This window comes from Thalia democratica, chromosome 3 (assembly GCF_965202585.1).
Source record: "Thalia democratica chromosome 3, ktThaDemo2.hap1.1, whole genome shotgun sequence".
In the NCBI taxonomy this organism is placed as follows: domain Eukaryota; kingdom Metazoa; phylum Chordata; class Thaliacea; order Salpida; family Salpidae; genus Thalia; species Thalia democratica.
Window position 1 is genome coordinate 58,451,039 of NC_139167.1, and position 27,841 is coordinate 58,478,879.

Consider the following 27,841-nt stretch of genomic DNA (forward strand, 5'->3'; position numbering starts at 1 on the left):
ATGGGTAAGTAAGCAAACAGAAGGCACAATTCATAACATCTATAATGTTTATTAACAACTAAAAAAAGCGAAGCTAGTTTAGTCTCAAGCTCAATTTAATAGAACTATAATGAAGCTTCTGGGATCAATATCACTTCTATTGTGAGAGGATTCTTAACAACTGTATGATCTTCGATAATGGTTCAACTACATGAATCAATCCTAATTTCTGAAAGAACCATTCCAACCCATGCCCGAAATAAAAAAGGGCGAAAATGATGAAGAATGTTGCAACACTGCGCATGTTAAACAATCTGTTGGAATTATTTGGGAGTACCATGACGAGTTCGTATGCTTTAATTATCTGAAATAAGTTTTAATCATAAGTTTAGTTGCAATAAACGTAATTAAACAAAATTAATTCAAGTAAGTACTGTACTCAAAAACATTTGTGTCAGATAAGGAGGTTACTGCCACATTTTCAATGATATAAAGGATGGTATTTTTCTTTTAGTACACTTTTTAAATTTACAGTGGTCTGCCACAATTTTTTTTCCTGTTTTTCTTGTCGTAGTAAAAACTCGAATGCTGATTATACTTCTAAACTAAAAACAAATAAAAAAATTTTGGAGAATTTAACAAGAAATAATGTAAAAACTTATTACAATAAACTTCAATACCTGTAATAGTATAAAACTTTATGTATAATTATAACGTAAATTAAAAAAAAAATGTTATGAAAAGTTAAAAAAAAAAACAGCATGAGATTTTGAATGTCCCTAAGTTAACTCCTGGAATCTAAAAACTTCAAAAAAAACTTAAGTATTTTTTTTACTTATGTTTTTAAAACCTTGTGTACAAAGCTAAAACTTATGTTCTAAACATGCATTTCAAATATCATACTTCATTAGTTTTTCAAACAACCAAAGGATTACTTAAATTTGTAAATATATAAGGCATAAAATTGATATCTATGATTTAAAATATATAAAAAATTCTAATATTCTTAAAGTCTTTAAATATAAAATTTACGGAAGTTCTAAAAAGTTATTTAAAGTAAAACAACCAGCTAAGATTTTGAAAAGTCCCTAAGTTAACTTAGTATAATCAAAAAACTGCAAAAAAAAGTTAAATATATATTTTTTTTATTTTAAAATCTTTGAGTACAGAAATCAAACTTATATCCCACATATGCATTTCAACTATCATACTTCTTTAGTTTTTCAATAAACTAAAGGATCACTTAAATTGGTAATTTAGTAGTTTATTATTTATCTCAAACATTAGTTTTTGCAGAGTATTTAAAAAATAAGAAATATTTCATAAAAAACTAATTCTTAGCAGAAACACATATACAAATTAAATATATAATTGTAAAAACGTTTGTAACAATCTATGAATAAAAAAAATAATATTTAAACAGTTTTATTATTTAAAGTTATCAAATTATACACTAATACAAATAAGACGTAAATAAGTAACCATAAACCAGGTATAAAATAAGTACACCTGAGTTAATTTAAAGTTTTAGCCTTTGTTGTGTTTATTAAAAGTTAAGGTATTTGTAAAGCTTATGAATTAATGCCTATACTAAATATCATTGAAACTACAATGTATAAAATGGCTTGTATATTAAAATTAGAGCAAGTCTGTTAATTAGCAGGGTATTTATTAAGTTAGCGAGGTTCTAGTTGTTTTAAGATTATTAAAAAAAATTGTTATAATCTAACGAAAAAGATTTTTTACAAACTTCACTTTTAATAAATCTACAAATTTCTTTTAAATTAAACCTAAAATTGAGAAGTAGTAGAAAAAAATGAAAACAAACTTTTACTGTATAGTATGAAATGATATTACATTGTTTTTACTCATGTTTTTATTATATTTTACCAGAAATTTACAAAATTGTAGTTGTTTTCAAAATTTTATATGTAGCAAAAGTTTAAAATCAAGAGCAACGTAGTAATTTTGCGTAGTTTACTATAAATTTGCTGATTGAAAGTTCTAAACAGAGACTTTACTGAATTTGTTGCTAGATTAGCTGTGAGCAAACTGAAATAACTGCTCGTGCATGACATCTGCAATGTCAAAAAAAAAGTTCATTCATCATTCAGAACTATTTATTTCTTAAATTATAGATCATCTTCTTCTTAGCAATCAAGTGTCTATATTCGAAAGCATAACGTTTAAAATTGTTTTAGCAAGTTATCTTTAAAACTAAGCTATTAAGTGCATACTGATTTTTAAGAATATATATAAACATTATTTCTATACAGACATATTTATACTTTAACATAAAACTTTTTATCTATTAACGCGGCACAAATAGTTTATCATATATCGTTCAGTGGATTTTATATCTTGAAAATTTACTTGTTGAACTTGCCACGTTGTAAGTGAAGCAATACATTTGAACGACTGTTATCAAAATATATTAAAATTACAAATGTTGTGAGAAAAGTTTTCATTTAATATGTTTAAAGTTTAATAACTGATAAAATAAGCTAAGCCTCTCCGTATAAAACAAACAATGATGAAACCTTATTTTGTGTAAGCAATACATAATACATTGATTTTAACACAGATCAAAAATATTAATTATTATGTGAGGTTTATGTTTTAAAAATATTTTCACAGATATCTTATTTATTTTTCGTTTGTACAAACTGATTAAAAGCTACAAGTGAATCAAAAAGCCAATTAGATTAACTTCTACTACCAAACAAACTATATTTATACTTATAAACAAAATTCACATACTTCTCATATCAATTTCTATACAAGTACAGTACACTACCGCTTAAGTACGCAAATTGAACCCGACCAAAAATTGCGTACTTAGCACGATACTGCGTACTTTTTGATGACACAGTGTAATATGAAATTTAGTTGTTTGTTTTCCTTTTTACAACTATCCACCAAATAATTAAGCCAAATAAACAAGTCTTTTTATTTTAAATAACATTAATACATAATTCTAATTTGCAAAATGATTTATTTTAACTATAAAAAGCTTCTACATAATTAATACATACATTTAATATAAAAAGTCAATGTCAGTCTTGTATAACATCCTTTACTTTGTCTTTCTGGATAAGTGCGTACTTAAGGCGTGATGCGTACCAAAAAAAGTGCGTACTTAAGCGGTAGTATACTGTACTTCTTTTAAGCAACCTATAGTATAGGTCCTACACAAAAGCACTTTTATAGACTTACATTAAAATCTTGCGGAAAAACAAAAACAAAATTAGTGTGTAATTAAACAAAGTTATATCTAAGCATATATAATTACTATAATCATTGTGTGCACCAAAACTTTTACTTAGATTTCCTAAAGTATGAGACAAAAAGTTAAAACGGACTTATGTACTACATAATTGAGCTGTCATTCAAAATATTCCAGCATCAAATTACGCCATAACAGTCAGTGACGAACCTTTAAGTGCGGCTTTTCAAAGTAACATTAAACTTTTTATACATCTGCAGTGTCAATATACTACGCAAACTTGTTTTAAATTTCCATAATTACTTTATTCAAAATCTTATAATTTATACTACTTTAGTATTTGTACTTTGAGGATTTTTCTCTAGTAAGAAATTTTTCATAGTAACCTTAATTTATAATCAATACAGCTTTAAATTTTTTATCTTATTTGTATAGATACATTGTTAAAATCTATAAAAAATAAAAATTCAGAAAATTTCTGCAGCAAAACATGTAATTTACTAATTATATAACTTTGTATTCATTAAATACTTGTTTACCAAGTTGAACTTTTTTAATAAACCACCTAATTTTAACTTAACTACAAAACAGTTATTCAAATTTTTAATGTCAGTTAAATTTTAATGTTTAAACTCATTTTGAATCTTTTGTATTTTTTTTATTGAGATGAGAAGTAAACTACCGACCACTAACTTAGATTATTTTTTGGTAATAAAACATTAAGCTTGCATTTGTTTTGTAACGACAAAATAATGATCAATTTTCAATGATGTAAACTACTATTTTCACAACAGTTTCAAAATAGAAACCTAGGTAACAATTTTATTATAAGTTCAACTTAATAGAAAAGAAAATACAGTTTTTATGTCATTATAACTATATAATAAATTATCGTAGCTACAACAATATTGCATACATATTTTTAAAAAGTAATATTTTTGTAATATTGGTTTTCATAAACGCTTTTAAATAAACATGCCAATTTCACACATAAAATTGCTTTGAAGTTAGTTATTATTGTTATTCTTGTAAAATAAAAAACAACTGTTTACATAAAATTCAAAGGGTTTGTGAAAATTGTTGCTGTGTTTGAAATTTTTGTCATTAATACAAATTAGAAGTACTTAAAATAAACAGTCTTACTAAGTTAGTTATGTTTGAATTTTACACGAACAACCTGAAAAGATTAAGAGTATACAAAAAATGTGTAAAGAATTGTGGTTTATGATATACATTATTTGAAAATACATTTTTTCAATTATGTTTTTATGTAAAATATAGTAGAGATCATAAGTAAAAAATACTTGAAGTTTATATTAAGATGAAACCTTCAAGTAAATTTTAAACTATTTAAGTAAGGGTAGTTTTACTAGTCATACGATTAAAACATATGTAATCAGGAAAATTATACAACGAAAACACATTAACAACAAACAACTTAAGGATGTAAATAAACTATAGTTTTCATCTTATTTATTTTAATTTAAATAGATATAAATTATAAAATTTATAAAATTACGTAAATAAAGCTTATTAGCTAGAAAAAGTTTTTCTACAAAACTACATAAAACTATTCGGTTAACATTATAGTTTGTATTGAGACTTTTAATTTATTCTTATTTAAAATATGTTATAAATGTAATAAAAAAGTTTTTAATATGTACCTTATTACAGTACTAAGTTATGTGTTATATATGATGAAGAAAATATAACTAAAAAAATATAAATTAAAAAAATAATAATAATCAAATTTGTCATTATGTTTGAAAAAATTTAACGATAATTTTTTTGTTGCAAATCGAACTATATAAATATCATAAATACTTTTTTTAAAAAGTTCTTCTTAGACTTTAAAGAATATAGAACTTAGTTAGACAAAATTAAATCAAAAGACTAATAGTAACTTTTATTAAAGAATAAGCTAGTTTTTAAAAGTTTTATTTAATCATCATTTAACATTGACAACAAATTAGACCTTCATTTAACCAAGAGACAGTGACATTTTTAATTAAGATCTTGGCAATCGCTAAATTTTTATAAAGTGTTTGACCTGATATTTGTTACGTAATAAATAAAACCTATAAATAAAAAGAACAAAGAAAAGCTTGTTCTACTAAAACTAAATCTCATTCAGATGTCACTTTAGTTTAAGAACTATTTTTAAAGAGAACTAAAAATAACAAAAAACATTTACAGTGCGTACAAGTAAATAGAGGTAATTTCTAATTTCTAGAAAATTACCCTAATACCTAAATACCCATTAGAAAATTTGTTTACTGTTATCTATACTTTTTACACAGTATCAAGATTATAAAAAACGTATTAGTCTTTCAAAGTTTATTAACACCTGTTGTAAGCTAACAGTTTTTATAATGGTTTATGATATCGTAACCATGAATATCTTCTAATTCGATAGATAAGTTCATTTTCAATATAATGTATAACGTGTTATGATGAAATTAATTTTAAAAGTAGTTGGTATAATACTTAAAATCTAGTGCTGTGTCTGGAACATTATTTGAAAATTATAAGTTTTTGAAGCAAATTATTGCTATGAAATCGATATTAGTATAAGTGCAAAAAAATAAACTAGAATATTCAGATCGCTTCGAATGGAAAAACAAAACTTATAAGCATTTGAAATTTAATGTTAAACTAGTTTTTTAATTGTTGAACTGATTTTGTATAAACTTCAATATTTTTGCTTTTTTATTCCTTAAATATACATACATTAGTAATAGAATTAGTTATTATATATAACAATAATTTTAAGTTCTATTTAGGTTCTTTTTTTGCACATGTTTAAGCAAAAAAAAACTAGTTAGAAACATTAAACTACATAACAATTCATTATTTAAATAAAGGAGTGTATAAACTGACATTTAGGATTTTTAATTAAGTATCAACAAGTTTAAGATAAGTAATTTTTTTTATCAAGTTGAAAAATTACTTTTTGTTGAACTCAATAGTACGCAGTTGAACAAACTAACTTTTTTAAAAGATTTGATTTGATTTATTTTGCTGTTTGTAAATCAAACAAAATTGGATAGGTTCCAACTTCTTACTTTGAGAAACAAATAACTTGCTGTTTTTTTCGAAAACTTCCAACATGTTATTTTGAGAAACAAGTAATTTGCAGTTAAGCAAAACATCAAATAAATTATCAGAAAATGAAACATTTTAAAACCTCAGTGGCGCCTTTTTCTTTTCCAATGTCAAAAATTTCTTGATTTTTTATTGAATTAAAGAAAGATCGGGAATGTTTAGTATACTTTTATTTTTCAGATAAAACTTAAAGGCAACATTAATATATTTTTAGTTTTTACTTTGTTGTTTTACATGTAACTGTAACATACTTTTGAGTTGCTACTGTTTAGTTTTGTTTTAAACTTGTTTTCCTGTTTAAAACGTTTGTGTATAATCTGTATTTTTTTTTTCTTATATTAAAATTACTAACTGGCAGTTGTGCGGATTGAAGTAAACTGTTATTTTTTTGTCTTGTGTGTCTTCACAAATTGAGCGTTCAATTTCAAGTAGAAAATAGACAGTAAAATACTCAAGAAAGTAATAACTTAAAGCTATTCACAATTTCACAAAAAAAACGTAATCTAAGTGGGTGTCTTCAAAAACAAAATTATTACCTCATAAACACTCAAACTTTACACTGAGATTTAAGCCCTTAACACTTTTCAGCTGTTTCTAAGACATGCGTATTTGGGCTTTAATACAGTTTTAGCTACTGTTTTGCAATTCGCTTAAGCCTTTTTATCCACTTGTAATCTTTTTATTTATAAACAGGCTGTAATACCCCTGCTATTTGTATTCAACAGCTGTTTTAGCTTATACTTAAAAGTTTAGTTTTAGTTATGAACTTGATTTAGTAAGATAATCTGGCTTCTTGATACTAAAATTAGTCTAGGTGTTTAAACATGATCTTTCTAATCTCTGATTACAAAAAGTAATTTTAAATGCCGCATTTCAACCAGAAACTCACTTTGATTATGTATATCTAATGTGTTTATTTTAATGGTACTAAAAATACTACTTATAAACAAAACCAATTAATCTTACCCTATGTAAGCTTTTTGACAAAGTTTCATACCATTAAAATGTTTACTTAATTTACATTGCTGTTTACCGGAAAAAAAAATAAATTAGCTGTTTTTAAAAAACTGTTTTTGTACGCAGCTACTTTAATGACTTACGGTGTTTCACTTCTTTTTGTTTTAATAAAAAACAACACTTATGTAAAACAACTAAAGCTAAACTTATACTTAATATATTGTTTGATAAATATATGTATCATGCATTTTTAAAATAATATAATATCTTAATTTTGGTAACCTATCACATATTTGTTTAAAGTTTGTAGTAGCTTTATGCAACTTATTCACGGCACAAAGTGTTTTTTTGAAAGCTTAATAGTTATGGATTAAATAATAAATGTAAGAGAATTAACTTTGGTTTTACCAGGTAAAGCATAACTTTTATATATACAATATATTTTTATTAATAATAATACGAAAACTATACCTAACGCTCCTAAAAATTCTTAAAGTTAATATGATAGCTTTATGGTACTACTTAAGTGAAAATGATTAAACTGACTTTTAAAAATGCAAAACGAAAGCAACAAGATGTAAACAGTTTTTTTAGTGCATAAGCTTTAAAGGTACCGTTTGTGAATTATTAATAAAGAAGTGTAAAAGTAACAATATTATATCTATTACTTTAGACAAAAAAAAAAAACTTTGAACAATTACCTAGTTATACTTATCTAGCTTTCACAGTCTAGTATAAAAATATTTTTGTGATGTTTTTAGCTCGTATTTTTTTTTATGCTTTGTAGTTGTCACAGCTATAAAACAAAAAAAAAAACTTAAGGGTTTTTTGTCAAGCGATCTTAACTTATATGGTTGTCACGCGGCTGAAAACGTGGTCGTTAGAGTACTAAAAATAATTTAAAACTAAGATAAAAAGTAGATTAAAGTTATTAATTACCAAAGTATTTTAATATAAGAAGTTAAAAAGTAATAACATTTTAGAAGATATTATTAGATATATCTCAAAGTACTTTATAAACGCATAGTTATTTAAAGACTTTAGTATTTTCAAATCAATGAAGTATTCACGCAACAAAAATGTCCTTTAAACTATGCTAAAGATTTTTTTTTGTATTGATTTGATTTGATTAGTTTGTATTGAATAAACTTAAATGATTCAGTCTAAATGTTTTAAAAAAAAAAAAATTGTATAAATTTTATAAATATATAACTAAGTCAGTCTTAGTATCAATAAATCGATTTTGTTAAAACTTAAAAAGATCTTAACAATAAAGGTCTAGGACTAGTGGTTAATATTAATGATAGTTCATACAAAACAGTATGTAAAATTAAACTAATATGTGTTAAATAATGAATGAATTGTCTTTTTTTTTTGTTACATATTGTGTTGTAAAGGAAAATAAAAAAGTTTTTATAAAGGTCTCATCACTTTACATAAGATTTTTGATACGAAAACGAGTCATAAATTTTAAACACTTCTTTTTTATGATTTTTTTTGTTTTTAAGTTATAGCTTCTTTTACCAATACAGAAGGGAAAGATATGGCCTACTAAGCAAAAATATCGTTCTCTACTTTAAAAATGAACAATTTTATATGAAACAATTTTAAATGAAAAAGAAACAAGTTTTTCAATTAAAGGATAGAAATATCGAAGCAGAATGTAATGAATTTTTATACTATTTCTTCATGGGTAAAAGAGTTAAGATTAATAAAAGTTAAAATCGTAATTTGTTTTTAGAAATTTAATAAATGTTATAAAAAACAAAATGAGACAGAAATATTAATGTGAATACGCAATTCAACTAAAAAAAAATTAGTATATTTGTTGTAAAAAAAAGTTGATACAAAGGCATACATTAACTGTTTATAAACTGAACTTTTAGTCAAAAAAGCGTTTTAAAACAACTATTGTTTTCATTCACTTAAGTTTTTAAATAAAAGACTCATAATATTTTTTCAGTTAATCATAGGTTCACGAAAATCGTAATGATATCTAAACAATCTTAAAAGAAACCTAGAAAAATGTTTATAAGAACATAGTATGAAGGACAAACAAAACTAAACAGTAGTTTCATAAAAATACAAAGTTTTTAGCGTTTAACTTCAATCAACGTTAGAAAACATTGCAGATGTCAAATTTTAGACAACTAACAGTAATGTGGGTAAACAAAATATCAGAAAAATTACTTTTGTTAATATAACTTCAGGTATATGACTTTGAACAGAAAAAAGAAACTGCTAATTCTTAGGATTTTGAAGTAGAATTCAGAACTTGTTTTGGTTTTTACTTTTTTCTAATCCTGTTTATGTTTGAGTGAGTATTTTTTTAAAGTTTAAATTAAAGATGTGTTTATGAAAATAAAAATAGTTTAGTTATTAGTATACCAAATCTTTAGGTAATTAATGGTTAAAATTTTGTTTAACGTTTTAGTTTTATATTTTTTTGTTTTAGTTTCAGTTTCATTCAATATAGGCGGTTGTTTCAATTATTAATATAATTTACGTTAAACATCTCAAGCTTTGTTTATAAATAAAACTTAAGTTAACTACATTTTAAATATTATAAGCGTTTTTTTTTTAGTTTTAAAGTTTTAGTTTTTTAGTTTGATGAAATTTTTTGAATGATTCCATTCAGATTTAACTGCATTCTTTTTTTTTTAATTTATAGCACTTGATTAACAGACAAGGCCTTAGCTAGAAGCAAAAACTTAATTTTTTATAAGTATAATATTGATTAGGAATAGAAAATCTAAATTAAAGAGGTTCAAATTCTAAAAGTAAGTTAATGCAATTATTTTTGGTATTATTTGCAATTATACGCTTAAAACTCAGTCGTTAAAAAAATCGTCAAAATAATTTATGTAATTTTAAATTTAAACGCTAATAATTAAAAATAAAGTATAAATCGAATATCAAACCGTGACAGGAAACGTTTATTTCCTTTATAGATATAAAACTAACCTAAAAAATTTGTCGTAACAAATTTGTGCAGATGTCTTTTTTGACCACAGTTTTTGGGATGTTGCCATAACAACAAAGCTACTAGTCAATCTTTAAAAACTGTCAACTGAGTAACATCTATGATAGGAACTGACGTAATTACAGGTGTAAAAATTGATATGTTTTGATGTTGCCATTAAAATATGCAACAATTGTGTTTGGTGACAAAATAAACAAAAAAAAAGTTGCAGCTGTAAGTTTGCTTGTAACGGTTTATCAGAAAACTACGAAAAAACACTTAATTATTTTAACAAACTTTGAATGATAATATCGCGGTGTTGACTTCTAAACTTTTATCAACATTTTCATTAAAGGAAATATACTTTTTTAATTTAAAGTACTATTTTCCCGATATTTTCTATAAAAAACATTAAATAGTTTGCTTAAAGTTTTGATATTAAACTATTTTTGTACATAGTCGTCTAATGTTATCTTTTCAGTCACGTTTAAAAATTGAGATCAGAAAAATTGTTACATTTTTGCATCTGTATCAAGCTTATATATTTTTTGTATCATTTATGGCATTTTTTTTTAATAATGCTATTAAATTATTGTTCAGTTAGGGAGTTAAAAATTTAAACAAGCTACTTATATTTATGTCTATTAGATAATTGTGAAAAAAAGAATTTACTCGAGGTTTAGAAAACAAACTACTTATGTAGCTCAGCAAAATAAAAAAAACAAGTAAGTATTTACCTTTAGAGTTTTGGTTTATTATAATGCTTTTTTGCACAAAACTATATAAAAATAAAAAGAAAATCAAATTCTCAAAAAAAACATTGTTAAATATTTTATCAATTTTTTTATTGTCCTTTCATTACGGTGTAAATTTTTAGTAGTTAACGTTTAATTTGTTTAAAACATTTTAATAAAAAATAGTACTGATGCGGTTTTTAAAACTTTTTTAAGAAGCTTAGGATAAAGTCAAATATTTCTTTTAACTTAACTTAACATAAATTTAAATTTTTCTTTATCTTTTAAGTATTTACAATTGGAAGCATGCAAAATTGTACAAAAGTTGATGATAAATCTAAAACTTTACCTTAATATGATGTTATGAATGCAATTTTATTAGAAACATCTTGATTTTTCGACCTTTTACATTCGTCATTAGTCTTTATACATTCAACAAAACAAAAATATCATGTTTGAGCGGTTTTTTAGAGTTTAGGAATTTAATTAAAAAGACAAGATTTTGTTTTTTCAATTTTTTTGATTACCGCATTAAAGTAGTATATTTTAATTTAACTATTGGTTTCGTTTTTTCAAAAATAACTTTTATTTAGTTATTTATTATTATTAAGTTTTATTTTTTAGGTAAGAACTTAAGCACGAGTAACAACAGATAAAATAATTTCATTTAGTAATAATCCAACGGTAACACGTCAGTAATTTGGAGCAATTTGTATTAATCTGCATGACAACTTGAAACAATCGGTTGCCACGACAACTCACTTTTTTGTCGTTAAGTAACATCGATTGAGCGTAGAAAAATATTTTCTGCTAAATTTTGGACCGATTACAAAAGTTTTGCACTATTTAGTGGTGATTTGGTATTTTTCTTTGTTCATAAAGACTTTGATGTATCTTTATCAAAAGTTACTTTGTTTTACTCTTTTTTTCACGGAAAATTTAGCCAGACTTAAAAATTTTTGCGTGTTAGAGACTGAAAATTTAACTATATTATCAATAACTGGACAAAAATAAGTTTAACATAGAAAAACAAACAAATTTAAGTTTTTTTTTTATTCATACTATATAACACTTTTAGTTTTATAATTCTTTCAGATTTCTGTACTTTTTTCAAAACAACAAAAAACTAGAAAAAAAAAAAAGTTTCTTAAGTTTGCCATATTAAAAAAATCACAATTTCATTTAAAAAAATAAGTTAAACTATATAGTTTTGTTTTATTATTCATGAATACAATTATTAACTAAAAATAACTCAAGTCAAGTAAAGCTAAAGTAAAAAAAACATAAAAAATTTTACGATAAACGCACTAATTTTACAATAAAACTTTCATAACTTATAAAGCAACTGAAAGGCCACAAAAACAAAGCTAGTAAAATTATAAAAATCTATAAAAAATATAATCTTAAACATTCGATCTACAATTAAAAACGAACATTACACCACTAAACAAACTCTGCAAAATAAAATGCTTTTCAAACTATTATAATTGCACTTTTTTTATGTATAGCCTTAAAAACTTTTAAACATAAAGTTAGAATGTAAATATTCTTTTAAACTAAAATGAAGATTTTGGAGTTAAATTTAAAATTGACCTTAACTTAAACAATTATTTTTTGGGTAGGTGTCACTTTTGCACGAGGTGACACTTTTGCACGAAGTGAAACTTTTGCACGAGGGGAAACTTTTACACGAATGGTCACTTTTGGACGAGGAGACATTTTTGCACGGCGACTTTTTTGCACGATCGTCACTTTAGCACGAGGGGAAACTTTTGCACGCAGGGTCGCTTTTGGACGGAGACACTTTTGCACAGGTTGAAAAAAAGTGTAAGTTTTTTTATTAATTCTTTTTTTTTCTTTTCTTTTACTATTACCCATGACCCTTACTTTCGGTCAATAAGTTTTTTATAGTTTTTTTTGATAATTTATTTTCTATATTTTTTTACTTTCTTGTTTTTTTGTAAGAAAATTTTTATTAGGTATACATGTTTTATTATCAATGTTACTCCTAACCATTACCTTCGGTCGATAACTTTTTTATTTTTTTTTCAATTTTTTTTTTTACTTTCACTATTACTACAAACCCTTACCCACAGTCAATAATTTTATTGATTATTTTATTATTTATTTTTTATTAACTAATCTTTTTATATATTTTCCTTGTTTTTAATCTCATATATTTTTTTACTCTTGTTCAAAAAGGACCCTGCATGCAAAAGTGACGCCGTGCTTAAGTGTCCCCTCGTGCAAAAGTGACGCTTATGCAATAGTGACCTGTTCTCTCATTTTTAAGTTAAAAAAAACTTTAATACATTATATAAATTACATAATTTTTTCATTAAATAAAACCTTTCAGTATAAAATAAAAATTCATTGATAAAAGTAAATACTAGTACTAAAATATCCAGAAAAAACTAGTCCTGTTTCATTAAAAGATTTTAAAAAAGTTATGGATATATGAAATATTATTATATATAATAAGAAAATTGTTATTTTGTGGAAAAAATAAATAAAAGTTCTTCAAATAGAAGTTTGCTGCTTATTAATAATTAACTATTTGATTCTTGTATCCATTAAAATGCTTAAAATTAGTTTTAAAATTGTTTTGTTATTTAAAATATTTATTTCATTTTCCATTTAAAACTAGACATTTTAAAAAGTACACCATAACTTTTCTATTAATCTATTTTTTAGGTGTATAAAATTCTTTATGTACAAAATATCGAGATTAAGAAAAGTTATTTTAATAAGTTTTAATTAAAAAGGAAAAAGTATATAACATGAAAAGTAAACAAACGCTTTTGGGACACAGTTATTAAAAGCTTTTATAACTGTATATTAATGAAAGATAGCTGTTTAAAAAAAAAAAATTCAACATATTTATGGGTTTATTATCCTTTAAAAGCTGGTTATAATTGACAGACAAATTGTGATAAATTGTGTGAGAAAATACTCAGTTTGAATCCTAAAAAATGTATTCTTTATTTATCTTGTATTTAGATGAAATTATTAAAACTAGTGCATCACAGTTGCAAGCTTTCAACGGTATTCAGGAATTTGAGACTAAAATATTTATTAAACGGCTGTCTTAAAAAGGTTCTAAAAACTTTTATTGCATATATTAAAGTTTAATACAGTTAATAAACTACTATTCAATATTTTTTAACATTTTCTAATTACCATAGCTATTAAAAAACTATGATTTTTAGATAAATTTTTTAAGTTATTTATAACATTTAATAAACAATAATTTTTATGTGAATGAAATTTGTTTGTTGTTTACTTAATATTTGTTTAAATCTAATATTAAGTTTCAAAACAAATAGTTATTGCATTATCTAATAATTTTTTTTTTCTTCGAATCGATTCTAACATATATAGCTAATCTACATATCATTACAAAATTATAAAGTTTAAATAATTTATAATTTTTGTCTACCAGTTTTTCACAAAATACTTAGTCGGTGTCTATATAATATTTTTCGAAACCAAATCAAACAAATTTGTCATGCAGTTTCAAATACTTTAACACCTCACAGCTGTTGATAGGCATAATTTTGTAAAAGCTTTTTACTAAAATTACTGCTACTACTTTTTTTGTTTTAAATTAACATACATAAGCTTTAAATTTGTCTTGATATTTACAGCTATTATCGTTTTTCGTCAAAAAATAGCGTTAGTACTCATATTATTTTTACAAAAAATATAGATACTTATCTAGTTAAAACATACCCGAAAGGTCTGTATATTTCTGGCTGTTATCTTTTATGTTGTTTATACTTTTAAACAATATTATTAAAGCTTACATCGAAAGCATTTTTTGTTCAGTGAAAGTTATGTGTTTGGTTTTCAAGCTCTGTAAATGGCAAATAACACTGGTAATAACACTTTAGATAATAAAAATAGAATAAAAACTTTATCAAAAACATAAAAACAGTGAAAATTAATAAACTAAAACATAAGCACCAAAGTTTTACAGTGAAATGTTAAAATTCAAATTATCATAAAACCGTTGACTGACATAAAGCTATATCATGATTCAATACCATTTTGAAAAAAAATTTTACACAACTGATAAAATTATTACTTATTACTTTATAAAGTAGGTTTTAATTAGTATTATTAAAAAGCTACTTACACAAAGTATAACATAAAGTTGATCAAAATTAGTTTTTACGGTTTTTATTAAAATAATATATATTTATATACAACTGATATTTACAAACAATGCATACATATGTTTTAAAACATAATTAAAAATATACAATAAGCTGTTTTAAATTAAATATAAGAATTAACATAATAAATTATTTTTCAAAAAACAACTTAAAAACGAATATGAAATTTTTCGAAAAAAGCTATTAAAACTTTTAAGTAATAAAGTAGTTTTATGGGTTTTAATTCAAACTAAAAGCATAAATAATCAAAAAAAATCAACATCTACTTATAAGTTTTGAAACTTTATAGGATTATCCCATTAAATATTAACTAAACTTATATCAAAAATTCAAGTCAAAATTATGTTAGAAAAATAATAATGTTCGTAAAATTTACGGATTTGTTTCTGTATCAAAGTTTTCTTTTATAGAAAGTTTGTACCTTTACAAGTTTTCTCTTTTTAAAAAGAAAATTTACTCTTTAAACCTTATTCTAGTACTTAATATAAATTACTTGTAAAAAACATGAAAGTATTACATGAACTTTGAATTAATTTACTGCTGCTGTCTACTTATTTTTTTAATTCCATTAAATCAACATATAATCTGTTTTATAAATTATAGCATTAAGATCTTTTTTTCGTAATTTACAGCTGTTTTCAAGTAAATTAAAAAAATAGTGTTTATTTTAAAATCATTTTACAAATACAATTCTATTTTATGGTTTTTAACAGATCCAAAGAGTATGTTACAAAATGTTTGTAGTTTTCATTTTAATAATCCATATTGTTTTCATACTATAAACATTTTTTTTTATCAAAATTTATAATGTATTTTTCTCAAGTAGAAAATGAAACAGTCATTAAGACTAAGGATTTTTACTAAACAATGCATAAAACATTTGTAAAAACTATTTAGCAAAGTAGACGTTATAACTTCAAGTAACTAAAAATTTAAACTATGATTTATTATACTACAAAAATTTTTATTTTTATCTTTAATAGTTAAATTCTTTAAAGTTATAAAGGTGTTTTTTAGGTTTTAAATAAAACTAAATGTTTTAACTAAAAATTAACTTTATTAAAGGCACAATTTCTACTTTTAAGTTTGATGACTTTATTGGTTTATCCCGTGAAGTTTAAACTGAGCTTTTTGCAAAAATTCTAAACAAAATTATCGCTTATAAAAAATGTTTTATCAATTCTGAATTAATTTAAGTTGTATCTGGATCACAAAGTATTCGTTTTTAAAAACAAAATTAACTACTCCTTAGATTTCTATTTTTAGTTCATATAGATTGTTTTTTTCATTCGTGTTTAATATGTGTCTATTTAAAATTGTTGTTTTACTAAGCATACAGTTTTTAGTTAAATAGTTAATAAAATTTATCTTTTCTAAGACTAGTGGTTTTACTAGTGGTATGATATTTAAAGATAAACATTACATCGTTAATTCTTCTATATGTAATACTAAGTATAAACTAACGACTTTAAAATTTAGGTTGTAACAAGACAAATGAGCCATATTGTAGCTCGAGCTAAAAGCATCTAATAAGTTAGTTAATTTTAGATATCTTATCAAAACTTATAAAACACAAAAACTTAGTTTAGCTGGAACTTAATAAGTTCCTAAAGGAAAAAATTAATATAATTATTAAAAATGAAAAAGTTTAAACTTACTAGTTGTTAATTTGAAGTTTTTATCCCTGATAAGATACTTTTTAATTATTAGTTTTATTACGGGCTTAAAAAAATGATTAGATTGCAAAAGGACCCAAAACAAATTATACCTAATGGCCTAACACAATTTTATTTATAACAAAATACTTAGCTATACAAATCTGCCAATTATAAATATTTTTTATTTCATATCTAAGTACATAAACAAATTTTATAACAACAAACTTAATATTATACATCTTAATCCTGTAAAAACGAATTATGACTTATGAATAGTTGCTAAGCAACAAAATGTATCAAATTAAAGCAGCTGCATTTAATTTGTCAATAAACACGTTTGTAATTCATCTTGCCGAATTTTGTGTTTTGAATATAAGCAATATTACGTTATTTTTCAAAATATATAATTTTAAATGCAGTGTTATAAATTCGATATTTATATTGCAGGTGTGTAAGTTAAGTAGTTTTCAAATTAATGGTGTTAAATTAATGGTGTCTAGTTAAATTACTGTAAATACTATGGTATTTAAAAATAGAACGAACTTATATTTTCCTTTATTGAGCTGTCATTTAAAATTTTCCAATACCAAATTACGTCATAATAGTCAGTGACGATATTTTAAGTGCGGTTTTTCAATGCAACATTAAAATTTTCATACAGCTGCAATTTTAATGTATTACGCAACTTTAAGCAAATTTGCATAAACAGTTCACCAAAAACCGTATTTTTTATATTAATTGATTTTTTATTCTTTAAAATACTTCTATGTTGAACTCTATTTTTAATCAATTTTGTGTAATTAGTTTGCGCAAAAACAACTTATGTCATTTATATGTTTATATAAATTTTATTTAAGTTATATCAACTGCACAATTTTGTTATAAAAGTAAAAGTACTTAAGTAGTTTCACGCATAAATATTGTTCGACCAATGATGTATTTAAAAACTACATTTTATTTTTCTGTTTTGATTCTAGTATTTCACGGTTCTTAAAGTTATTTGTTGTAATAAAAAAGAAGTATTAATTATGCATTCTACAATAAACAGTAGAACAAAGTTTTGGTTTAAGTACTTTTGACAATTTATTTTAAAATAATCAATTATTGGATTATGACGTTTAATTAAAATAGCTTCGCTGATCAAATTCTAAGTTTGTTTCTACATTCTTTTAAAGTATCAAAGTTAAGGACAAAACACCTGACGAATTGAAATCCAATGTAGTCTATGAAAATAAATACTCTAAGGATAAGAGCATCCAATAAATTGGAATTACATCAAAACAACTCATAGAAGGAGTCAATGAACATCTAAAAGGTAAAACAGCTGTATCTGACCACATTAGTAATTGAAATATTTGTAAAGATATAAGAATAACTGTTAACAACTTTGATATTTTAAAAGAATGTAGAAACAAACTTGAGACCATGATTAGCGAAGCTATTTTGATTAAAAGTTATAATCCAATTTCAAACAAATTATTAACTAAACCGGGTATTACCCACACACTAAGAATTTTTGACTAGTTATGTATATTTTCCTTTTAACAATAGATAAAAACATGTGTAAACGGTAAATGAACTGTAGTTTATAATTTTGTTATATAACTAATAGATATATACCTTATTATTTAAGTTATCTTGTATATTTAGTTGTTTTAACACTAACTTTTAGTTAACTTGCACAGCATTTTATTTGAAAATGACTAATGAAATAACGAAACAGTGTCAAAATTATTTAATAAACTATAAACCTTAAATGTGTATCTTTCTAAATTGGTTTTTATAAACCTTTCACTTTTGTTTTTATTTTTAATAATTGTCCAAAAAAATGTTTCAAGTATTTATAAATAGTTTAATAAATGTTTTAATACAGTTACACTAACTTGAAATTATTTTTAATAACATGCGAATTGATTAACGTAACTTTCTTAAGTTTAATTCTTTAGCAATAAAATATTGTACTAATATTAAGATTGTAAATAACTTTTAATGATGTAAACTACTATAATTAAAATCATTTATTTATAGAAAATACAGGTAATAATTTTGTATTAAGTACAACTTAATAGACATTAAAGTGCAATTTATATATCTTTATAAGATATATTAATACATCGTAGCTATAACAATATTAAATAAATGTTTTGAAGAAACAAAATTATGTAGTATTACATTTCGTAAATGCATTTGAAATGAAATCATTTTCACACAAAAAAAATACTTTGAAGTTCGTTATTATTGTCATTTATATAAATTAAAAGACAATTATTAAATAAAATTGAACTAATATGTGAAAATTGTTGTTTTTTCGATATCTACAAATTTAAAGGACAACTTGTGAAAAAAAAAATATTAAACATAAATAATATGTTTAGTTACTAACGATTTATTAACTTATTTTACACATTAGTTGCATATTATTTTTTCTTAATAATGTGCGACATTTATAAAACAGATAAAGAGTATTAAAGCATGTACAGAACTGGATTATATATTATATAAAGTTTAAAAACTTGTTTTTATGATCTATTATTTTTAATTATAATATATTTTTATTTATGAAAAACAAAACCAAAGTCGGAGTTTTCATTAAAACCATTGATATTTTGCTTTTGGTGGAAAGCTTTATGTAAAGTTTTAAATTAATAAAATAAAGGTAGTTTTACTGATCATACGATTAATACATGTGTAATTGGGTAAACTATATACTAAACTACACTAACAAAAAACAATTTTACATAAAATAGTTTTGACGTTATTCATTACAACGTTTTAAAATATTTATTAGGAGTTTTATAAAGGTAATAACTTATATAATGTAAACGAGAAATAGTTTTTATCGAAAACTATCTAAAAAGTCATTCGGTAACTAATTAACTTGCGTACAAACTCTCAATTTGTTTTTTCTAACCCTTTAATAGAATAAATAAAAACTTAGATAAATACTTACAATATTGTAGTATTTTTTTTTTGTGTATGTAGAGAAAAAAGTGAAATTAAGCTGGAGGCAAATAGATAAACTCACTTTTTCAATTTTTTGTTTAATTTTAAAACTTTTAATTATAATTATTTTGTTTCAAGTTCACTTTTAGTACTATTGAAAAGACTAAATTTGAATAAATTATCATTTTAGACTCTAAGCGTGTAGAATGTAGTCAGGCAATATTACTATATGGCTAAAAGTAATTTTAGTTCTAGAAGTAGCTATGTTTTATTTTAATTTTTTAAATTTTAACTAACAGTCATTTAACATTGCGATAATTTTAACCTTCATTTAACCAAGAGACTATACAACACTAAGAAACGTAGGTAGTTAATAACTATTTACAATATTATTATTATTATTATCATTATTATTGTATTGTTTATTGTGCAACGTTGGACTCAGACATCAAAACGTGAGCCCCTCAAACAGGAAACAGAAAGAAAAAATAAAAATACAATAAAATACATTTATATTCAACCAAAAATTAATATAAACCAATAATTAAACAAAGTTAGAACTATGAAAAAATAATTAATAAGTTTAAAATTTATTTGCTTGATATAAAAGGTGATAACTTAGTTCATACAAACACATTTATTCAAAATTAATAAAAGTAAATTTATAGTCTCTTAGGGGGGAGGTGTAAAGAATAAAACTAGTTAGTACTACAAATGAAAAAAATATGAAAGCACTAGTTAGTTTAGATTGATTAAAAAACTTTAGAAAAAAATTGTTTGTTTTTTAGGAAAGTTAATGAACTTTACTAATATTTATACTATTTAAATTATATATTTTTAGTTTTAACCAAAAATGTTCCATCCTTTCACACGATACAACATCCTGTGGGAACTTGTTCCACATAGACTCTGCTCTGTGAAAAAATGAACCTTGTCACTGACTGTTGTTAAAATTGTGTTTGTATTTTATTTTTCTATCATTTCCTTTTAAGTAATATTTATTATGGAAAAAAATAAAATTTTTGACTGTAAAAACCTTATAATTGCCATTAATAATTTTATGAAGCATAAATAAAACAAATTCTCATCTTCTATAATCCAGAGATTTCGATCCAAGTTTAAACAATCTATCATTATACGAAATATTAGATATGTTGCAACGACTACATATAAAACGGGTAAAATTTCTTTGCACAGACTCAACTTTCTTAGTTTTTTTTTTAATTTAAACAGGGTGATCAAATGTGTGTAATGTATTCAAGCTTAGGACGAACGTATATTTTAAATAGCTTTGTCAGAATAGTCGCTGAATTAATTTTAAAACTTTTTGATATTTGATAGATGAAACTTGTTCAACATTACATAAACAATTTATGTGTTTAATGCATTTAAAATTTTAAGAAAAATATATTCCTAAATCCTTAGAATGTTCAAATGTTAGTGTCTTAGTTATATTGATTAATAGATTGATCGGGTCAAACAGTCTGATTTACTTAATTGTCAGAATTTTACATTATCTAGAGTAGATTGTAAAGAGATATTTGACTCACTAAAAGTTTTTTCATCATCTGCAAATAAACTCATATCACTTTTAATATCAATGTTTGAACTAACATCGTTAATGTAAATTAAAAAAAAAAGGACAAATTACACCAACTTGTGGTACTCCACCGTATAACGATAAAGGGTTTGACAGCCCATCATTAACTACCACTCTTTGTAATCTCCCAATTAAAAAATATAACTTAAAACACTTGGAAACTATTACTTTATAGATTTAAACAGTATCACTTAGAAAGTAATCTAAGTGGGTGTCTTATTTAAGTTCTTACTTCATAAACATGCAAATATTACAACAAGATTTAATCCTTAACACTTTTCAGGTGTTTCTAAGACATACGTATCTGAGCTTTAATAAATATTTAGCTTCTGTTTTGTCAATTTGCAGAAGCCTTTTGATCCACTTGTAATCTTTTGATTTTTAAACAGGCTATAATACCTAATTTTTTGTATTCCACAGCTGTTTCTGCTTATATTTTAAAATTTAGTGCTAGTTTTGAACTTGATCTAGCGGGTAAACCCGACTTTCGTAAAACTAAAATGTGTAAAATGATACACATAGTTTGAGGTTACTAAAAAAACTTGTATTAAGTTGTTAATATAACAACTTTCACAAGAAAACTATTCAAATTTAACATAACGATTTTTTTTTTCAAGTTTAAAAAAAAGCAAGAGATAAGTTCTGTCTACAATACAACAAATTATCAACTTCTAATTTTTATATCTAATTATTTATTAGAAACCAATATATTGGTATTTTTATTCCTTTTTGTTAGTAACAACATAAGTATTTTAATTTTTTAACAATAATATAAAAAAAAATTATAAAACCAATGTATTAGAACATAAAATAAGTTAATAATTCATAACTTAAAGTGTCTAGTAATGACGAAAATTTTTGAGATTTTATAGACAGGCTAAATAGCAAAACAAAGAAGGTTTGTTGCTAGGCAATTTCATCTTACATGGTTGTCACGCGGCTTAAAAAGTGGTTATTAGAGAGCTAAAAATAACTAAAAAATTAGAAAAAAATGTAGCTTAAAGTTAATTAATTATCAGATAAGCTTGAGATAAATTTACAAATCACAAAACTTCAGAATTTTTACAACAAATATTTCAAGATATATAAAAAAATAAAAACATATCAACAGTTACTTAAAGACTCTCGTGTTTAAGAAGTATTTACATCAAAAAATTATATATGGAAAGTAAAATAGACCATATTTTTTTTTATTTTATCAATGAAAATAAATATACTAGTTTCTTTTAATAAAACTAAGCTAATGTGATCCAAAACTTTGCTGAAGCATATTAGCTTCTCAGTTTTCCAAAGCAAAAACTAAAAGCCTTATAGCTTTAAAAATTAGATATACAATTTGGTTTTGGTTCGATTGATTCATACCAAAACCAAATTGTATATCTAATTTTTAAAGCTATAAGGCTTTTATAAATGTACTAATTTAGGTTTTGGATCAATAATAAAAATACTGATAAATTTTACAGAACAGTAAATAAGTATTGAAAGATTAGTTTTAAAATTTAAATGTTTATAATGTTAGTTAAAATAAAAATGATATAGTTAACAAAAGAAATAGTTTATATATATGCACATATCAAGTATTTTCATTGGCTATATTAGTAGTTGTAGTGTCAGTTAAAGTAATAAATTTTTACTGAGGTAAAGTTTTCCGAGAAAAGTTTTTCAAAGTTTCTCAATAAGTTATTAATTAAATCTAGGTTTACGAAATACATAAATAATATATATATATTTATATATATATAAAATAAGGTTAATGTTTAAACTTAAACTTCTTTAAATGTTTTAAAATGGTTATGAAAAAAGAATAGAAACTAAACAATAGTTTTTTGAAATTTCAAACTCTTATAGTTTGACTTCAAATCAACCGTAAGCAAATTGGCAGTTGTCAAAATGTAGACAACTTAAGTTAGTTTGTTCGATCATCAGACCACAAGTTTCGGTAGACTGAGACCGGTTTCGTCCTTATTAGGACTCATCAGTCAGTCAAAACCGAAAAACTTGTAGTCATCAATCTACAAACGGTTTATCATGCTTTCGCATGAAGCAACCATTTGCTGGCAATGATTAGTGACGTCAGCATTGTCTTTGCCGTGCAACGTTTAAAACATTGTCCACTAGGCAAGACATCTGGTACGCTCGTTTTAGTACAATCAACAAAATCGGCGAAAGTCTGCAGAACAAGTCCGGACTTTCGTTTGCCGTGAGACAAGCTCAAATTTAACAAAAGGGTTGATCATGCCAATTCGATCATCAGACCACAAGTTTCGGTAGACTGAGACCGGTTTCGTCCTTATTAGGACTCATCAGTCAGTCAAAACCGAAAAACTTGTAGTCATCAATCTACAAACGGTTTATCATGCTTTCGGCAAACGAAAGTCCGGACTTGTTCTGCAGACTTTCGCCGATTTTGTTGATTGTACTAAAACGAGCGTACCAGATGTCTTGCCTAGTGGACAATGTTTTAAACGTTGCACGGCAAAGACAATGCTGACGTCACTAATCATTGCCAGCAAATGGTTGCTTCATGCGAAAGCATGATAAACCGTTTGTAGATTGATGACTACAAGTTTTTCGGTTTTGACTGACTGATGAGTCCTAATAAGGACGAAACCGGTCTCAGTCTACCGAAACTTGTGGTCTGATGATCGAATTGGCATGATCAACCCTTTTGTTAAATTTGAGCTTGTCTCACGGCAAACGAAAGTCCGGACTTGTTCTGCAGACTTTCGCCGATTTTGTTAAGTTAGTTTGTGTAAACAAAATGTATGAAAAAGTTTTTTGTTACTAAGTTGTTTTGTTTTTGATTTTGAACAAAAATTTTACCCGCTTGTTTTCAGTCATTCGAAGTAAATATCAGTATTTATTTTGATTCTTTTGTTTTTCTTTTATTAACATTTTTCGTTTTTGTGTATTTTATCAATTTGTAAGAAATATAGTTTTGCCGTTAAAATAACTATGAAACTAGTAAGTAACTTAGATTTGTAAGACAGCTACTGACAAAACTTTTGTTTAAACTTACTTTTACAAAGTTTAATGTATGCAGTTGTTTAATTTAGTGAAATAGTGTTCTAAAATGTCTTAAATATTGTTAAAAAAAGAATTACTAGTACAGTACTTTTTTAATTATTTTAATCTAAAAAGACGTTATGCTTTTAAAGAATTTAAATTACTTTGTAACAGACAATGTCTTAGATCAAAGTAGAAGCGTGGTTTTTAGTAGGTATAAGATTGATTAAGAAAAAAAAAAACTAAACTATAGGAAACAAGTTTTAGGGATAAGTAATTGCATTTTTCTTGTCAATAGTTACAACTATAGGATTAAAATAAAACATTAAGTAATCATTAGCGTGATTCATGTAATTTTTAAAAACTTAAATAATAATAATTATAAATAAATTATAAATCGAATATCAAACCATGACAGGAAACGATCATTTCCTGAATTAATATTTTCAACAAAATAATTTGTCATAACAAATTTGTGCAGATGTTCTTTTTGACCACAGTTTAAGGGTTGTTGCTATAACAACAAATCTATTTGTCCCTATTTTTAAAAACTGTCAACTGAGTAACATGACTGACATAATTACAGGTGTAAAATAATGTTACAACTAAACATAACTGACAGACAGGAACTGACGTAATCACAGGTGCAAAAAATAATATTTTTAAATGTTATTATTAAAAGATACATGTGTTTGGTGTAAAAAAATTTAAAAGTTTAAAAAGCTTGGCTTTGAGTTTTCTTTTACTATTTTACCAAAATTAAAATAAAAAAATTAAAAAAAAAAAAACTAATGTGAACTTAAAAATTTTGTGTTATAGTATTGCGACAAAAACTTGAAAAAAATATTTTTATAAAAAAAATTATTAAACTAGATTACCTTTTGAAAACTTTTTAAAGTATAAATTATTTATAATTTTTGTTTTTCAATAACAAAACTTAAAACAGTGTATCCCATTTTTTTCATTCAAGCTGTTTATACGATATACACTTATGTTTATACTGGTCGAAACTAAGTCACGTTAAAAAACTTTATTTTAAAAATATGAATAAAATACTTTGCAAATTTATTATCTGCATCAATCTTTAATAAATTATAAATAAGTAAACAGTTTTGCTTCAATTAAGAAGTTTATATTTAGAAAGTTTTATTCTAATTATATTTTTTTGATTTTTAAAAATAGCTATAAATATGATCAAGACATGAAAAAAACTAATGTTATTCGCTAAAACAATGAAAATTAACTTGCAGGAAACATCAATAAAATAAAATGTTAATTATATTCATGATATTTTTGAAATTTAAGGTTTTATTTTTTGAAGTAACATGAAAAAAATTTAATGTTTAAAAGCTAATAATTTTCACTGGATAAAATTTATGATTATATAAACGCATATATATATACATATGTATATTTTAAATTATTTTATGGCAAAGATTAAAGCATGAATGATGAAAGTTAGCCACTAATACGAAGTAAAAGTTGTTTCAAAAACGTCGAGTTTAAAGTTTAAAGAAAAAAAAACCACCAAAGAGGAAAAAAAAAAGAAATGATAGAAATCAAACAAAAAATTTCAGGAAAAGAAGAAGAGTAGCAAAACACCCGACACAAGCAAACTTGTACCAGCTATCAATTGAGTGTCTTAAGATATCAAGAAGTTTTAATGTTTTATTGGTATTAGCTAGTGACCTTATTATACATAATTAATTAAAAAAAAAAAAAGTTTTTTAACTTAAGATAAATTATAAATCGAGAAAAGATGTTTTCAAACAACAAGTTAAGTTATCCTTGTAGTTCAATCAAAAATAACATTCAACAACCGAAACTGGAAGAAAAAAGTTTATTTGGTTTGTCTGCTCGAGAAAATAGCTCACCGTACACCTTAAATAATTCAATTGAAAGTTCAGTAAAAGTTAAAAGCAAAAATTAAAGTTTACTTCGAAACAAAGATGATAATTCGTCAGTCAAAGATAAATATTTTGAGACTTACGCAGTTAAGAAGAAACTGTGTTGTAAGGTAAGTGGCACTGCAAGCACCGATCAATTGGACAATGAGAAAAAGAGTTCGACATCAAGGAAGCTGTCAGCAACGTTTTGAAGGGTTACGATTGGACATTGGTTGCCATGCCAACCAAGTTGAACGGAGGTCAAAAGGTCAAACCTCATGTCAAACGACCAATGAATGCCTTCATGGTTTGGGCTCAGGTAAGAGGAAATAAAACACCTTTTTTTTTAACTTTTGAACAAAAATTTAACAAAAGTTAAAATAATCTCAAAACTGTTCCTTTTAACTTCGAGTTACTTTGTATTTTACAAAAGTAACCTATGAGAATTATATAGTAAATATCGTAAATTTTTGGAAGAGAAATATTTATCTATTTATATAGTTTGAGTAGAAGTGAAAGCTAAACAGATATATCAAATGCAATATACTATATTTAATTATCAGATATTTTTAATTCTAAAGTTGTAAAATAGGAGTTGAATTTTTAATCTTTTTAATAACATCGAAAATGATTACGATTTTACAAATTAAACGAAACATGATATCATTTATATATATTATTTTAATTTTAGCTTACTTTAGAAAAATAATAGTTAATAATAAGAATAATAAAACAAACATAAAACAAAACACTAAACAAATAAATTTATATAACTTTCAATAAACTAAAAAAGGTTGTTTCGAATATTATTATTTTTTACTCATTAGCTAAGTAATTAACTAGAATTTTACATCTTATTTGAAAACGATTGAAAACTGATAGCTATAATTTTATTTGTTTGATAAAACTTCTAAGATAACTTTTTTTTATAATTTTAAAACGTCTTCATGCTTTTTTAAATAAAGTATTTTTTTTATCTTTAACCTACGTCTTCTTGGGTAAACTTTCAACAATAATTTTAATATAAACTTTAAACATCCGGTAAAAAAATATAAATTTAAAATTAATGTTATTCTATGCTGCCCGTAAAGCGTTAGCAGATGAGTATCCTCATTTACACAATGCTGAACTTAGCAAAACACTTGGAAAACTGTGGAGGTAAAAATATAACATTTTTATAAAGTTTAAGTATTAAATATAACTACTAATGACTTGAAAATTTGAAACACTTGTAGATATTTCAAGTTCGACAGTACTTTAATCTTTTTTAATAGGTTAACACTTTAAAATTACATAAAATATGTCATACGATGTATAAAATGTAGAAATTTTACTTTTATATTTTTCTAACTTCATTTACACAACAGAATCAAACGAAGTTTTCCATTTTAAAAGTTAAAAATTTTACGCCTAAAGTGAAAAACGATATTTAGTTTGCTTAAGAAAAAATATGTATTTCTTATACAAAATCTTCACCATACACACACTTTTATATTTTTGGTTGCTTAATTAGTTCTTTAATTTTTATTAACTTATTATTTTTTCTTTGGCTATAAAACCTACATTTTGTTTTTTTAATAAATAAAATTGACAAAGGTATAATTAAA

At 24.0% G+C, this 27,841-nt stretch overlaps 1 protein-coding gene across 1 annotated transcript; it reads left to right on the forward strand.

The window, feature by feature from the left end:
• Positions 1 to 27,396, forward strand: LOC145832453 (transcription factor Sox-10-like). Its single transcript, XM_082939769.1, has 5 exons — positions 1 to 4; positions 216 to 324; positions 25,926 to 26,005; positions 26,405 to 26,553; positions 27,313 to 27,396. Exons 1-5 carry the CDS (start codon positions 1 to 3, stop codon positions 27,394 to 27,396), a joined length of 426 nt encoding a protein of 141 aa, XP_082795895.1.
• Positions 27,397 to 27,841: the final 445 nt, after the last annotated feature.

Excerpts from the sequence above, each read along its gene's own strand:
- LOC145832453 (XM_082939769.1), top strand. Across the intron at positions 26,006-26,404 it reads GTGTCTTAAGATATCAAGAA|AAAAAGAGTTCGACATCAAG; the intron begins GTTTTAATGTTT and ends TTGGACAATGAG. Across the intron at positions 26,554-27,312 it reads CCTTCATGGTTTGGGCTCAG|GCTGCCCGTAAAGCGTTAGC; the intron begins GTAAGAGGAAAT and ends ATGTTATTCTAT.